Below are 16,174 nucleotides of genomic sequence, written 5' to 3' on the forward strand. Positions count from 1 at the left end.
GGAATTGTTCCTGGTAATTCTCACTTTGTATCCCAATTGTTGAAGACCTCTCAACGTCACAGGTTAAAGATAACACAATGCCAGTTCGATGTCTTACGGATCAAAAATATCCATCGGTGTACTGCTTCTTAGAGGGTATTGGTCTTTCAAAATGATGACCCTCAATTTTCTTTCCATCAAGTCTCGGGGGCCTACTTCTTTACTATTCACCCGATGTCCCAGGTAAATGCTAACGGGGGGAAACTAATGATACCTCCCGAGAAATTCTAGCAAAAGGAATACCTGAAAGTCCTAATTATGAGCCGTAAGGACCATAATAGCCCTAGTGATCCATAGTCAATGTAGACCTAATTTAATTATTCCAAAACCATGTACCACACCGTAGTAGACCCCTAGATATTTCTAATGGTCCAAGAACCACTCATCTCAGACCAAAGGATTGTTAACTTCCCATTTGAAAAACTGGCAAATTCAATGGTATTCTAAACCACAGACAACATTAAGACCACACTATCTCAGTAAACCCCTGAACCATAGACCACCATAGTCCATATTGCTTGTCATGTGTTCCACAATCCTGCAGAACACCCTATTTAGTAAAAAACTTATTAAAAATAGTAAGACACCTCATTTTGACCCAAATTTTGGCAGACAGCATCACAAGAGCCTGTAAATCACTCTAGAACTTGAATTTGCCAATTCTAAGAAGATTTAGTCTGGGCGACACCACTGGTGCCCCCCAACACCAACTGCCTCAAATTATCAGTTTCTGCATGCCAACTCATCCTGGACCCTTTTTCGATAGATTCATCGAATTTGGACCCTTGTTGTCTGAGTGGCACCGCTGGTGTTGCCTAGCCCTTTAACCCGTAAAACTGAAATTCGACTAGCAAATCTGCTTGAAATTGATATATATCCATTTTGATACGATTTAAGCCTTTATATAAGCACATTTTGTGACCCATTTTAGCCACCAGTAGCCCTTAGAGTAAGAAATCTATACAACCAAAACAAGGCCTGGTCAAAACCTGAAGAGAGGCAAAGAGGATGCACGACATAAGCTCAGCTGGCCTTGATACAGGTGAGACCTCGAAGCCTCAAGAGTCCCAGGCCAACTGGCCCGGTTTGGTATTTGTTTATACTCTTTATGTGTTTCTTTTCTATATTTATTTATTTTTATTAGAATTCAATCCATTTTATTTCATTTTATGTTGTATTTTGTAATTTGGATCCATGCTGACTCTACCATTGATCTGAGAGTAGATCTGCTCACTTCTGAGTAGATCTGGCCTCATATCAGAGTTTGATTATCCCACTCTCTATTACTCTCTTAAGAAATCAGTTTGTAGTTCAGAACCAGTCCAATCTCATTCAGAGAATGTTCCTTTCTGCATCGTAAACAGTTTGACGCCCACCGTGGGGCATTTCAAGCTAGACTCGAGCACGAAATATGACTTCTATTTACTGTTTTTCTGCTCAAAAACTTAAAAAAGCAACTGGTTTTGGGTCCGGGGTCCCGAAATCTACATAAAACCTCATTGTGCCTTGGCGACACACCTGGTGCCACCCAACCTAGTCTGGGTTGCACATCTAGTGGCTCCCCATCCCAAGAGTCTCGAAAAATTCATGGGAAACCACTATCCGGTTCCAAAACTTCATCCCTGGCTTCTCACCAATTTTGGGCCAAAAATAATTTTTTTAGAAATATAAAAAAAGATTTTATAGAACACATGACCAATGTTAATCTGTGCATATTTATTTTATTTTATTTTAATTTCTTCTATCTCCACCCATGTTTATCTTATTGTTCTCAAGTCTAGACTAACCTTGCATAAATATTGAAAAATAAAAAAAATAAAAATAAAAATTTAGAGGGTCACCTGCACCCTCCTTTGACAGGCCAGACCAAAATACAAGTTTTATTTCACTATTTTCCATTTTTTTTTGCTAAAAAATAATCCCAAAACTGACTATGATCAAGGTACAAGGTCTCTGTAATCTGAGACCTAGTTTGCCTTGGACAGCACTGCTTTTGCCACTCAGATTGGTCTAGGCGGCACTACCTATGTCGCCCAGATCCATAGGTCCAAAAACAAGTTTTTGGATCCACAATCCTATTCCATGGCCTTTTCCTTGCTTGTTAATAAATTTTGGGATCAAAATAAAATTTTTAAAAATAGAAAAAATATTTTGCTTGAAGCAAGTCTTTCTTATCTGTGCTTTCTATATTTCATTTTATTTTAATTAATTTTGTTGGACACCCTGATTTCCCTGTTTTATCATACTTAGTTTAATTATGTTCATCAATATATATATATATATATATATATATATATATATATATATATATATATATATATATATAATTTAGGGTTGCTCGCACCCTCCTGTTACTGTGCCCTGATCGAGTCATCCTCGACTCAGGCCACACTCAGCTAGGCACGGACTGTGCTTGGTTTCATTTTCTATAACTACACACCTTCTTGGGGGTTGCTCACCCCCACACCTAAACTGTGCTATCGATCGGTTGAACTCTGACTCAAAGCATTTGTACTACGTGCTCACATCTCTTTCTTGTGTGTTTACTTGCTTACCACTTTATTTTCACTTGCTTGTTTCTTTACACACCCCTGCACACAACGGACAGAGGAAGCTCGGGAAACCAACAATTTTTTTGGAAAACCCCCAAATTCCAAACTTAACTGTTGTGAGGGGAACCTAGCTTTGGGAGCCTAGGAGGTTACGATTCATGTAACTTTAACAGTGAGCGTCCCTCCGTAATCATTAGCCTTCAAGCAACTCCAAATGCAGTAGGACTTGGCTGATGCCTTTAACAGGTGGCCAGGACCTAAGTGGGGACTCACTCAGTTTAGCCGCATTTCTATAGTTAGGAACCCACTTAGACATAACCTACCCATAGTTTAGGGCAAAGTTTTCGATTGCTTTGTTTGCTGATCAGAGTTTGCTAGTCTTAGATCTCAGTCCGGATCCACTTCTGGTCCGAACTAAACCCTGCTGGGTCCGAGTCCAGGCTTGTTTCCAGCTTAGCTCAGGTCCAAACCAAGTTCTCAATCGGGTCCGAACCTAGGCTCCCTCTTGGTGCGACCCGAAGCTCACACCAAATCTCACCCAGATCTTAGTCCGGGTCCAGACTTGGTATAAATTCAAAACCCTCTAGGTTCAAGTCTAGGTTTGGATCCAACTTAGCCCAAGTCCAAACCAGGTTCACACCCAAGTCCGAACCTAGACTCCCTCTCGGTCAGAACCAAGACTCATACCCATCTAGTCTAGATCTCAGTCTATGTCCTAGCATAGGTCTAAACTTAGAGTTACCTCCAGGACTAGATTAGATTCACCCTAGTTTAGGGCTCAAACCAAAATCCATCAAGTCTAATCAAGATCTCGAGTTTAGTCCTAACTACGGTCTAGATTTAGAGTCGCCCCTGGAATTAGATTAGGTTCCCCTTAGTTTGGGGTTCAAGCCTAAGCTCATCAAGTCGAAACCCAGGTCTTTCTAGGTCTATGACAAGGCCCATGCCCAGTTAAGCCCGACTCTTGAATCAGGTCCAAATCAGGTTTCAACTTCAAGTCTGTCCATACGTCCAAACAAGGCTCACCCTTGGTCTAGCCCTCAGTTTTACCTATATTCAGTTTATGTCTAGCTAAGGTTGAGTCTTAGTCCAGCTAAATCCATTTGGGCTCGAGTCTAAGTCTAGCCTATGTCCATCTTCAAGCTAAATCTAACCTTCTAGTTTAGAGCTGTAGCCCAAGATCAAAGTAGAGTAAGGTCCAACCTACAGCTCCAGTCTAGTCTAGATTCGGGGAACCTAATCAGTCTGAGAGGCACCATCACAGTGCTCCCTCACAAATCCATAGTGCTCTTGTCAGTGAGCCGAGTCTCAACCCATATGGAACCATACCTAAGCCACCCTCAGGGCCATCATTTGGAAGCCACAAGTCAGAAGTTTAATAGGGTCCGTAACACCCTGAACAGTAAAAGGGTTAGGCCAGGGAAAATCCTCCTAGACATGGGGCTTTGCCTCAAATCTAGTCGGCACACCAAAGGTTAGGGCCCAACCCAAATCTTTGAGTCAACCAATCCCAGTCAGGTTAACCCCCTATGTTCAATCAGCAGTTCAACATTTTGGTCTTAGGAATAAGCCAGTCTGGGGGCAAGTAGGTTCATATACAACTAGGAAACGTTTACCCAAGCAACCCAACACTAGTAAAGGTCAGGGTTTTGACGTAACCCACTATCAAGACAATCATAAGGTGTATGCATTCTTTTAAGACCTATCGAATCGAGGGTATATCATCCAATGTAGTCAATCTAGATAGGTTAGGCTAAAAGTTTAAGCTATAGGTCATGTCCAACCTGTCGGCTCAAACAAATATAACCCTAGGGGTGCTAGCCTGTTAATCCAACCACTTAAAGGCCAGGGGTCTAACTCAAGTCATCACTCGACTTCATAATTATCTCGAGGGCAAACTTCATCTGACAATAGTTAAAACCTTCATTCACTCTTTTAGTCCAGTGCTGGGACAAGATAATATCCTCACCCTAGGGTTAAATCATCGAGACAAGGTCAGGGATAGGCAGACCTCACTGCCCAGTGTCAGAGTTCTAATCATCATAGCAGCTCGAGTCGCCCATCCTAGACATGTGGTGATCCTATTCTGCAGGCCTTCTTGCATGGCCACATAGGCCAAACTTAGGGCAACGGGTCAGCTCTGGCCCATTTCAAGTTAGGTGAGTCTATAGGTTGACAACTGGCACACCAAGTTCAACACATCCCCCAAGCTCAATGCTTGGATCAACCCACTACATGGGCCCAACAGCCAGTCTATGCAAGCCACACACCGCAAATCTAGGTCCAAATGGCCATACAACCGAGCCAGGTCACTGTTATACCAACAACCCAATTCACCCACATGAAACGCCTCTAAGGATCTTTAGAGAAAATAGGAATATGAGATTTCTTATCTCTTAAAGCCTATATACAAGAAACTTTAAGATACCTAGAAGATCTACCAGTAGGGTTTGTGATCCCACAATTCATAAAAGAATTTTATGGGAAAGAGGATCCTAAGGCACACATCAATGTCTACCTATTAATTATACATACACTGCAAGATCTACCTAACCATATTAAGGTCATGTCCTCGCATAGCTTGTCAAGAGAGCCCCTAACGTGGCATAAAAAAATCATGAAGGATAACCCTCAAGCAACTCCTGATGAAATGTTCAGACAATTTTCTTCCCGTTATTGTGGGGGAAGACCATAGCCCGTCGCCCTTGGTGAGTTAACATCCACCAAACAAGAATCGGACAAAAGTCCCTCTAATTTATAACAAGATTTAGAGAAGTTGTTATGAGAGTCGCTGAGACTCCACTCCCTGAACTTGCAAAGGTAGACATGGCATTGGAGAATAAGACCCCAGAATATGTCACCTAGGCCAAATAAGCCCAATAATAAGTTGATTCAAACTCAAATAGATGGTAAATAAAGTCCCAAGGTTCAAAGACACAACTTTGAAATTTTAGCCAAAAATTTGAAACAAACTTGGCCCTAAAAACTTTAATTTCACCCCTTAAAAGATATAAATGCCAATCCCTTGGTCATTTGGGGGATACTTAGGTGCTCTTTTTGCAATTGATATCATGTCATGAGTGCATGAGACACTTCTAAGCTCGCAGAGAGAAAGAGAAGGGAGCTTTGGTTCCAAAACCTAGTGTGAGGATCTCAACTTTAAGGGGCTTTGAGACTAAGTAATTGAAAAAAATAGAGCTCTAAAGTGAGAGTGCTTGGATTCGAGGGGCACTATCTAAAAGCCAAATAGCACTTGATTGTGAGCTTCTCAACATAATGGGGATTGAGATCAAGTAATCAAGATCTTTTTAAGGACTCTTAATGCTTAGATCCTAGAGATCTAAAAAGAGTGGATGCCTTAGAGAGAGCCCTTGGAGAGAGAGAGAGAGAGAGAGAGAGAGAGAGAGAGAGAGACTCACTTAGGTAGAAAAATAGTATGAACCTCCAAGCCTTGGATGTTAAGTCAAGGGGATGAGATTGAACAATCACATCAAGGGACAAGGATCGCTAGAAACCCTACGATAATCTCAACTATATAATGTAGAGCTCCTAAATAAGAAAGAGATGATGCCCTATAATTTTGAGCATAAAGTTTTAAGTGCATAAGACAATATCCAGAGAGATTTGAGAAACTTTGAGAGGTTAGAGAAAGGACCAGCTTTAGGGTAAGCCAAAGGTGAAGAATAGGCAAAGGAGAGGTTTGATCTAAGAGAGTCAATAATAATTTGAAAATTTATAAAAAATATATGTACATTAGGCATCACTGCCCTATTAGAGCCTTGATGCACAGGTTCATTGTGCATCACAGCCCTATTAAAGCCCGGATGCACAAAGCATCACAACGTTAATAGGGTCGTAATAGTGCATTACAGTTTGAATAGAGTGGTGATGCCCAAGAGAAGACACTAAGGCAAGTCTGGGTTGTGAAGGGCATTCTAGGTTTTATACAAAAAAATAATTGTTGGGTATGAATGTAACTCCTTAAAAGAAAATTCAAATTCTTAATTTTTTGACAACATAAGAATATTTTTGCTAATTTTCTTAATAATTTTCCTCTTTTTTGAGGTGGCTCTCAACTGCTTTATTATAAAATAAGAGGGTTATCATGAAGTGGTTGCCTGTGAGCTTCTCCTCGAAGTTGCTTATGTCATCCCCTCATACTAGTTATTCTTTATTTTTCTTCATTATTATGTTCATAGATATTGTTTTTTAGTTGTTTCTATTATTTGGGACATTTTTTTTTCGTTTTTCTTCTTGTTTCTATTATTTGGGACATTAATTTTCTAGCTTTGCATTTTTATGCTTAATTTTATTGAAATGTTTATAAAAATTGTTGGATTTGGTGTTATCCAAAGTCACCCACATACAGAAATCTCATATTTTGTGGGATTGATTAAGATTGATCCATATTATATGGGATTGAGATTAATAAGTTTCTTAAAAAAGAAATGGAAATTCAAAAAGATTAAGAATCATGGATATATCTCTTGGTCTTTTGAGATATATGCAAGAATTATAAGAAGTTTATTAGTTAGTACGAACTCCTAATCTTAGATATATATGGGATGAAAGTGCAGAGAACTTGTGTGCCTTATTTAGGTTACCATATGAGAATGGTGGTTCCTCTGGAGAGACAGGGAGCTAGAGCCTCCTGTGCATAAGATGCAATTTTCCCTTAGAAAGAAGAAAATTTCATTTGGACAGAAACATTGTGATGGCGCCTCTTTTATACTCTTAAAGATTTAGAGGCTTGTTTGTTTTTTGTAGAGAAGCGGTTCCAATAGAGATTTGGGTTGTTCCCCTTTTAATTAGAGAGAAAGTAAGTTTCACGTCGCTCTCGCGTCTCTATCTAGTGTTGTTGGTAATGATTGCCAAAAGTAAAGAGAAGGAAGAGAGAGTGGTTTAAAAGGGTTTGCTCGACTTGGGTTTTTGTCCAGGTTTGTTCCAAAATCTTTTATATAACTTTCATTGGTATAGTGGATTTCAGTTTGCCGTGCTCGTGGATGTAGCCCTCTTAGGCGAACCATGTAAATCTTTGTGTTCATGTTGTATGTATTTCACAATTTATTTCTCATACTTTATTTGCCAAATATTAACCTGTCGAGTTTAGAACGTCCACGCACAACAAGTGGTATTAGAGCACTACAAGTGGTATTAGAGCATCAATATGAGCTTGAAATGAGAAGAAAATCAACATGTTCTCTTAGTGTCATGGCCATCATTCAACTTGGAGATTGTGTGAGTTACTGGTCACATCTTTCTTGAGCATTTGGAAATCGAAGGCAGGGAAGGGTATCTCGTCAGAGCATTTAAAGTCAGGCAAGCTCGGGCAAGGTAACAAACTTGTGGCATCAACTTTGTCGATCCAGACATAGACTTCATAGAGTTGGAATTCTCTCTACATCGGATCGCAACCTCCGCCCCTAACTCATGCTTCAGTGCTTTTTTTATCTCTGCAAGTTGGTATAATCGACCGTTCGGCACGATGCCTGCAATGCTCCCCACATTCTCAACAAAATCAATAAATATCAAAACACATATGAGATCTATACTACCCTCACCTGAAGATCCACTAAACTATTAGTGATCATGTTCTTGCCAAAATAAAACAACTATAGATGGAATTTTACATTGATTTCTTTGTGAAGACGAAACTACATGCACAAAAAAAACAGATGTACATTCTATTTGATCTTTGCTCTATTAAGTGAGGTAGATTACAGTGGAATCCTACTTCATGTTTCCTCTCATGTTTCGCCATTCTGATTGTCTGAGCATGTGATCTATTACCGAAAAAGTAGCACTTATTGTGTGTCATGCATGATAGCCAGTCTTACTCAATTAGAGTGATTAGAAAACCAAAACCGAGGTTTAGGAGTAACTGACTTTGGAATCTGAGGGCTTTTATGAGGTTGATTTCACGGTGGATGATTATGCCTTGCTTAAAGTACTTGAATAGGCTGAGGTTTGAGCAGACCCCATTATTCTTCCATAAGGACTTCCACATTGATTGTCCAGTGTTGCTTGGGCACTTGATGCTAGACCACAAACCGGATAGACTTTCCTCCAGACCCTCCAACTTATCCCATTCAATTTGATCACAACCAAACAAATTTTAGTCAACCTCTAGCTCAGTTAACCTAAAGCAATGTTCAAAAAATCAAATCGGCCTATATACTCGGACCATGAGCGAGGCGAGTTATTTCTCGAGTATGAGTAACTAGGCTGAGTTCATGTCATGTTAAAAAAAAAAACGAATAACAAAAGAAAGTAAGGTATATATATATATAATAAGAATTTATTGGTAAACGACTTAGCTGCTGCAAGCATTTCCTTTCCTATATGTGTTAAGGCAATTGCATTGCAGGTGATATTATATCTACAAATCTCTTAAAAAAGATTTGGGCTTCAGTTATGGTAGCATGGACTACAATTGCAATTAGGAATCAGGCTTTGGGTTGAGTTATTAATTGTAGGTGCTAGCAATGCTGCATCTCAAGTTTGATTCCTACCACGAAACTATTTAAAAAAATAAATAAAAATAACACAATTGCCATTGTACAGGAACATTTTCCTCTAACAAATATTAACACTTTTCTCAAAACTTTCTTTGTTTTCCTTTTCGGAGTTAGATAGTTTCTATGTTAAATTTTAGAAAATCGTGTTCTTTTTCTTGTTTCCGTGATTGGGGAGGGAATTCGTGCCTAAGATGAAACTATGCAAAAATAAAATAAAATCTAGAAATTGTTGAAACACAGTCAAAGATCCAGATTATGGAGAAGAGCATGTTAACCAACATTAGGTGTGCCCGGCCACAACCAATTCTACCTAACTGCATTAGGTTGAAAATCACCATTGTGAATAAACCAAATCTGGTTAACTGTTTTTGGGAATTGAATTGAAACACAAATACCTCAACAGAATGGGCCTAGTCCATGTCAATTTCATTATAACAATATTGACCGGTGTTTTAAAACTCTGATTAGTCGAGTAATTCACTCACCCACACATGGATTGTTGGATTGACGATCCGAATCGTGTTTAGATAGGTCCAAATTTTTTATTCATAAAATATTAAAAATAAAGAAAAACAATAAAAGTTGAAATAGGGTTTTATGGGGAGAGGAAAAGACGACCTAAGAAAACATTTGATAAAACCTACAAAAAGAAAAAATTGAAGACAGAAAAAAGAAAAGAAAACTCCTTTCCTTTTTTTTTCTGTTTGGGCGGAAAGAGGGGATCAATTCCCATCTTGATTGATGATCCAGATAAAAAATAACTGGGTTTTAAAACACCACTAATGACTATTACAATTTGAAGACGGTATTTAAAGGTAAATTCTAAATTAGAGGATAAAACCGTAAAACTGGAAAGCAACCAAAAAAATCATTGACAAGTATGGAGAAATGTCTTAAAATTATACTATTTTATTTAAAAAAATTACCCTTTTTTACTTTAGTAGTAGCCCCATATTTTTTTTGAAGATAAGAGTGATTATTTTAATTATTTGTAAAAGTAATTGTTGTTATTTTCGATTTCTAGCATCATTTAATAACATGAATTATATGGCCCTTATTTCCATAGTGTTAACCGTTTTCTAAGCCAAGGTTAGGGGAGTAGTACCTGTGAGAACTCAAAGGATTGTTCGTTTGGGCACTTTCTGAGCACGGCCTCAGTGGAGTTGGCGGCGTACAGGCCGACGACAAAGAAGTCTTCGTCAGGCTCACCAGTTGTTGGAAGGCAACACCTTTTGCTCGATTGTGCACAGTACGATCCCGGCCACTGCAACAACCAAATTCACCTCAACCTTATTAGAGCCCATCAGTCTAAGAAACGTATGAATTTCGGGGGCACGCTTCTCTCACTAGGCAAGAATCCTTCAAGAAAGTTTCTTTCAATTGAATTGTTTATTCCCATGTTTCCTTCTCATAAAAGCAATTGTTAAATAAACTTTCTGATGTTTGTTTTCTGGAAAACAAGTGGTTGTTTAGCAGGTGGGAAAGTACTTTCCACAATGGTCTAGTATTGTTTTGAGAAAGCGGCTTCATCCATGGTTAAGCACTTTCGATAATGGAAAGCACTTTCGAATTTTCTTATCCAGAAAGCACATTCGAAAATGGAAATTTCCTTGTCCAGAAAGCACTTTCGAAAATGGAAATTTCTATGATGGCTTTAAATCAATGTCCAACATTGACAATGAAATTTGAAACTCAAAAAATGATACACAGATCTTACGGATCTATGAGCACTTATTTTTAGGGCGAAATGGATGATATAGGTAATTTGTTACAATATGCACTATTTTAGAGCTCGAAATCCTTTTATGTTTTCGTAACCATATTGTTCAAACTAAGATGATTGATGTAAAAGTTTTCTAATGCTTGAATTGCAATTTTCGATGACATATGAGGTGAACCTTTGCTTATTTTTATTGGGATGCAACCCTATCGAATTATTTTCCTTTACTTTTAGTACAAAAAAGTCATAATCACTCTCATCTATCATATTTTAAATGGGAGCGGTTTGTATAGAGCCTAGGCTCTGAGCTATCAAATTAAAGCCTACCATCAGAAATGTGGTTTCAATACTGGAAATCTTTTTGATAGCCTTAAAATATATTTTCATCTTTATTTATAAAATTTAAAGCTTTAAAAATTTGAAAGACCTATAAAAACTTGAAAATCTTTAAAATTGATGGTCTAAAAATGCGTTACAAAATACACTATTTCAAAAACTTGAAATCTTTTTTTTTTCTCATGTCCATGCATCTTGATGTCGAGATGATCAATTTGAAGATATTTGGGCATCAAAACAACCTTTTCTAGTGAAATATTTTAGGTAGGTTCAAATTTGATTGTTTAGAGCCTCGGCTCCATATAAACTTTTCCCATTTTAAATTGGGTGGTTACGAGTATGTCTAGACTCAAATTTCAAAGAAACAAAATAAAAAAAAAAAATTCTCGAACTTTGGGATATACCTAAGCCATCTTATTTGATATCTAATAGTTAGGAGTGATTGTGATAATAATAACAATAAATAGTATCTCATCATACAATCTATTGAAAAATTTACATGCCAAGGAGTAAAGGATAAGGCTAATTTTGTGTTATTAAAACTCTTGTGAAAACTTTTAAAGTGCATGGATATTTGGTAAGGTTGAGAATTTACCTAGTTTGGATCCGAAACCCGAATTTCGAATTCTAGTTGGATACGGTTATGGAATTAGATTTGGATTTGACGGGTGGGATCCAGATCTAAAATATGGATCCAAATAGTGTTTCAGATCGATCCAAACATAGGTGGATCTAATCTAGATCCGACCCAATTATTAATATATTCTATATTACAGTATATACGCGTATATGTTATATAACATTTTTTGTAATATATTATTTTATAGATATAAAATAATATATAAAAAATAGTTTTAGATCCGATTGGCCAGGTCTAGATCCTATGTGTACTTTTTAGATTTGGATTCGGATCCGGATCCTTTGCATACTTTTCGAATCCAAATCCTGATCCTGGTAGATCCCGACCAAATCCGACCCATTCTCAGCTCTAATATTTTCTACGCTTCAAAGATATCAACTTTTAATTTACGTGATTTCCATAAGTTTGGGTAAAGTTCCAATTTTTTTGAAGTTATTTCCTTCTGGAGAGCACGGCAGCGTCTCGATCTCATATAAAGGTTGGCCGGTACTCTATGATTGAACTGGAATAGGTAAAGGGCAATCCTCTTATGCGGCCCCCACCAACGTACAAATATGAATATTTGCTGTTTTAGTTGTTTGATCTAAATGGATGGTAGGGATGATTTTAATCGTATTGTTACAAGGTAGTCGATAATATCAAATTTTGATTGGAAGGTTCAGAGTATATATGCCCACCTCTCATAGGGGCGCATCCACTAAAAATATGATCAATATGTTTCTAATGAAAATAAATTACCATAAAACCCCAAACAATTGTAGAGGATTATGGTGATTATATTTTGCCAAGAATATTTTTTACTTAGTTTTCCTTAGATTTTATGTCAAGATAATGAGTAGAAAACGATAATTGGAAATTATCAAAAACTATCTTATATTTTAAAAATTTAGAAAATACCAATTTTTTTAAAAAAATTACATCCATAGCCATTTTTTTTTTTCTAATAAAAAATTCCGTTCACGTACTGTGATACCTTAGGACTTCTCTTAGGTACTTCCCTTGGGCATCACAATCTTACTAGAGTGGTGATGTACCATCATGGTCCTATTTAATGACGTGATTCACAAAGAACCCATTGGTTGCCGTGGATGCTATAGATGCACCCAAGAGAAGGGACCCTTGTGATCACCGCCCTAATAGGGCTGTGATGGTGCATCAACACTCTAATAGAACAATGCCCAAGGGGAAGCTCGGAAAGGGACTCGTTGGGCAATCATGTCTCTATTGGGGCCGTGAAGGGCATTTTGGGGTTTTTTTTTTTAAAAAAGCAGTGAGCATAGATGTAATTTTTTAAAATATTGATATCTTTTGAGACTTTTTAAAATATTAAAAAAATTTGAAAATTTCTCAAATATTTAAAATAAATTTGTATCAAGTATGGATATGGTCAATAAAATTATCCCAACCGTCCATTCAAATAAGATGGCTTTGGACAATAGCCACCTATGTTTCACATATAGCTAACCCCACATAGAGATGTTTCCCTAGTTATAGAACGCATATAGCAAAAGCAACTTATAGACATGCTACCTTAGGCGAAATACCTACTTAGGAGCATTCTTTTTTGATAAATCTTGACATCCACTATAAAATGACCAATATGAACATCCATATAATCTTTTGGAAGCTATAAGAGAATGCTATTGAAGACATAAAAATCTAAATTACCAAAAAAAAAATCTAAAATACAAAAACAAGAAACGAGAGTGTGGCGTTTCATGGAAACAACAATACCTGACTTACATAGTAGTAGAAATTAAAGTCCTCAAGCATGGCTTGTAAGCGCATCCCAAGCCCAACCAAAGCAAGCAACAACCATTGCTCATGAGCCATAATTGTGCACCTCAAAGACTGCAAGGAGTACCTATCAAAATATGTAGACACACTATCCACTGGAATTTGAGCCCTATTTATAGGCCAACCTTGGGTGCCAAAAGTAAAGGCGACAGTGAAATAAGAACTAAACAAAAATAATTCAAATATTATATGGTAAATTTTTGGATTTTTTTTTCTTTTTTAGTAGTTAAAATTGGATAGATAAGATTCCTTCCCACTAACCTATTTAACAAAGGGAAAAGTTTACATAAGGTTCCAACCTTAAAATGTAGAATTACAGATGCACTTAAAAATCTATCAGAATGGTTGTTTTAATGTTGAAAAACTCTCTATTTGATCATTTCGACATCAAGATGTATGAATATGAAAAAAAAAAAAGGTTTTTGAATCTCAAAAATTGTGCATCTTGCAACACATTATCTAGGCCGTCCATTTTCAATATTTTCATATATTTATATATCTATTTGATTTTAACTATTTTTGGAGTTTAAAATTTTCTAATTAAATATGAAAATAGATTTTAAGATAATCCTAAAAAACTTTTACAACAAAATTACATGTTATGATAAAATTTGGATGTGCGCCTTAATTGGATTGTTTAAGGTTGCAACCTTATAAGAACCGCACCCTTTAACAAAAGACATGGTGAAAAAGATGGGGGACCGTCCAATTTCACGTGATTGTTCTGGCCTGGTAGGTAGCCAAGGAAAATGTTTTGATAAGGCTGCAGCTCTATCAAAATAAGTAAAGCCTCACGTCAATACTTATTGAAAATTGCAATTCTGTGTCGAAAATCTTTAGATAGATCATCTCAGCTTTGACCATTATGATTGTGAAAAATTAGGATTTCAAATCTTAGAACTAGTGTATATTGTAACACATTATCTAGACCGTCTATTTCACCCTAAAAACAAGTATTCATGGATCCAGTAGATATATGTCATTTTTAAGCTTTAAATTTAATTGTCGTCATTGAAAATTGATTTTAGAGCAATCATAGAGATTTCTAATGCTCAAAGTACTTTTTGAACAAGGATTGAGGTGAGGTTTTACCTTGTTTCTATAAAGCCTAAGCCTTATAGATTTGCTATTTTTTTTTTTTTTAGGGAAAAGCTCATATAAGATTGCTACCTGTTGAAGTAGGGTGCACCTCAAAAATCCTACAGAGGAGAGAGTTTAGGCGTTGAAGAACACTCCAAGAGATCATTTTGACATCAAGTTGAATGGACATCAAGAAAAAAAGATTTTTAAGTCTAAAAAATAGTGCATCAAATTGTCTAGACTGTCTATATTCAAGATTTTTAAGTATTTTTTTATTTGCTCGATCTATATAAGTTTTGAAATTTTAAAATTTTATACCATAGGGTAAAAAGAGATTTTTGAACCATCATAAGTTTTCGACACCAAAACAATACCTCCTAAATTTCCTAAGTAAATTTTTTATTACCGTGCCTTATTTCTACAGTATGAAATAAGCACAAGGAGCCAACCTTATACAAACCTTGCCTTCTTTTTTATGGTACTGCAATAGATTTCAATGCTTTCAAACCCATTTGTCCCCCACGTTTTTCAATTTGCATCACTTAGAGCACTGGTGTGGGTATGCGACGATGGGTCCAATAATGAGCATGGGTCCAAAAATGACTCCGTTCTTTTTCTTTTTTCTGTCTTTTCGAAATGGTAAAAAATGACTTGTATCTTATTCTTGGTATCTCATCCATAAATTATTAGACCATATCATGTTGAGATGTACCGGGTTTGCAAGTGTTCGCAAAATTGAATTGGGATGGTTAACCGACATGGGTCAAGAAGCAGTTTAATCGGCTTAATCGGTAAATCAGTCGATTCAACTTATCTAACCAGACAAGTCCCAAGCGATCAAAAAAGTGTTAAAAAAAATAAAAATGATTAAAAAAAACTATTAAAATGTGAAAAGTATATAAAGAATGATTAAAATAAAACACATTCAAATGATGTTGAAAATTAATCTAAGAAATAGATTTTAACAAATCAATTTGTGTCCAAAGGTATTTTTAAAATTTTGTAAAAAAATATAGGAAAATATAAAATTGAGTATTAACGACCAAAACAATTTTTAATCTTTACCATAATGTAAAGAATATTAAAAAATGTATTACAAACCAAATTCCTCATTTTTGAGAATTTATATATGTATTTTTTTAATTTTTTTTAAAATACCGATTGATCCCCAAAACCGCCCAAAACTGTTAGATCACCCGATTTTTCTAATAGTGGTTTACAACACAAGCACTTTTCAATATATTGAACCTTGCCTAATTCAAATGTTATAAAAAAATGTCTTATTTTTATTTTTATTTTTATTTTATTTAAAATTATATTATTTAAATTTAAAGTTGTATTTTAATTTGAAAATTTATTAGATATTATCTCCACAGTTCCCTTTATTTCAAAGTTAACTTTCTTTTTCATTTAATATATCCTTACCCGTTTTCTAGAAATTTTTGTATAAAAGACACTTTACCCCCTTCCACGAATCTATTATATATGTGCG

The 16,174-nt window shown here is 36.3% G+C and overlaps 1 protein-coding gene across 4 annotated transcripts; it reads right to left on the reverse strand.

Annotated features, from left to right (window-relative positions):
• Positions 1 to 7,646: 7,646 nt before the first annotated feature.
• Positions 7,647 to 13,695, reverse strand: LOC110008468 (extracellular ribonuclease LE). Of its 4 annotated transcripts, none has more exons than XM_020675995.2 (4): positions 13,540 to 13,695; positions 10,215 to 10,373; positions 8,478 to 8,670; positions 7,647 to 8,080 (listed from the first exon to the last, which is right to left on the reverse strand). In XM_020675995.2, the coding sequence occupies exons 1-4, from the start codon at positions 13,636 to 13,638 to the stop codon at positions 7,842 to 7,844; spliced, it is 690 nt and encodes a 229-aa protein (XP_020531654.1). In that variant the 5' UTR covers positions 13,639 to 13,695; the 3' UTR covers positions 7,647 to 7,841. The 4 variants fall into 4 exon arrangements, with proteins under 4 accessions (XP_020531654.1, XP_020531655.1, XP_020531656.1 ...); XM_020675996.2 differs by having other exon boundaries at positions 13,549 to 13,694; XM_020675997.2 differs by lacking the exon at positions 8,478 to 8,670 and having other exon boundaries at positions 13,540 to 13,685.
• Positions 13,696 to 16,174: the final 2,479 nt, after the last annotated feature.

Source organism: Amborella trichopoda, chromosome 5 (genome assembly GCF_054954075.1).
Source record: "Amborella trichopoda isolate Santa Cruz 75 chromosome 5, AtrichopodaSantaCruz75HAP2 v2.0, whole genome shotgun sequence".
NCBI lineage: Eukaryota > Viridiplantae > Streptophyta > Magnoliopsida > Amborellales > Amborellaceae > Amborella > Amborella trichopoda.

Excerpts from the sequence above, each read along its gene's own strand:
- LOC110008468 (XM_020675995.2), bottom strand. The coding sequence starts at position 13,638 with ATGGCTCATGAGCAATGGTTGTTGCTTGCTTTGGTTGGGCTTGGGATG. Across the intron at positions 8,671-10,214 it reads AATCCTTTGAGTTCTCACAG|TTGGAGGGTCTGGAGGAAAG; the intron begins GTACTACTCCCC and ends GAATGGGATAAG. Across the intron at positions 8,081-8,477 it reads AAAAGCCCTCAGATTCCAAA|GCATCGTGCCGAACGGTCGA; the intron begins GTCAGTTACTCC and ends GGAGCATTGCAG.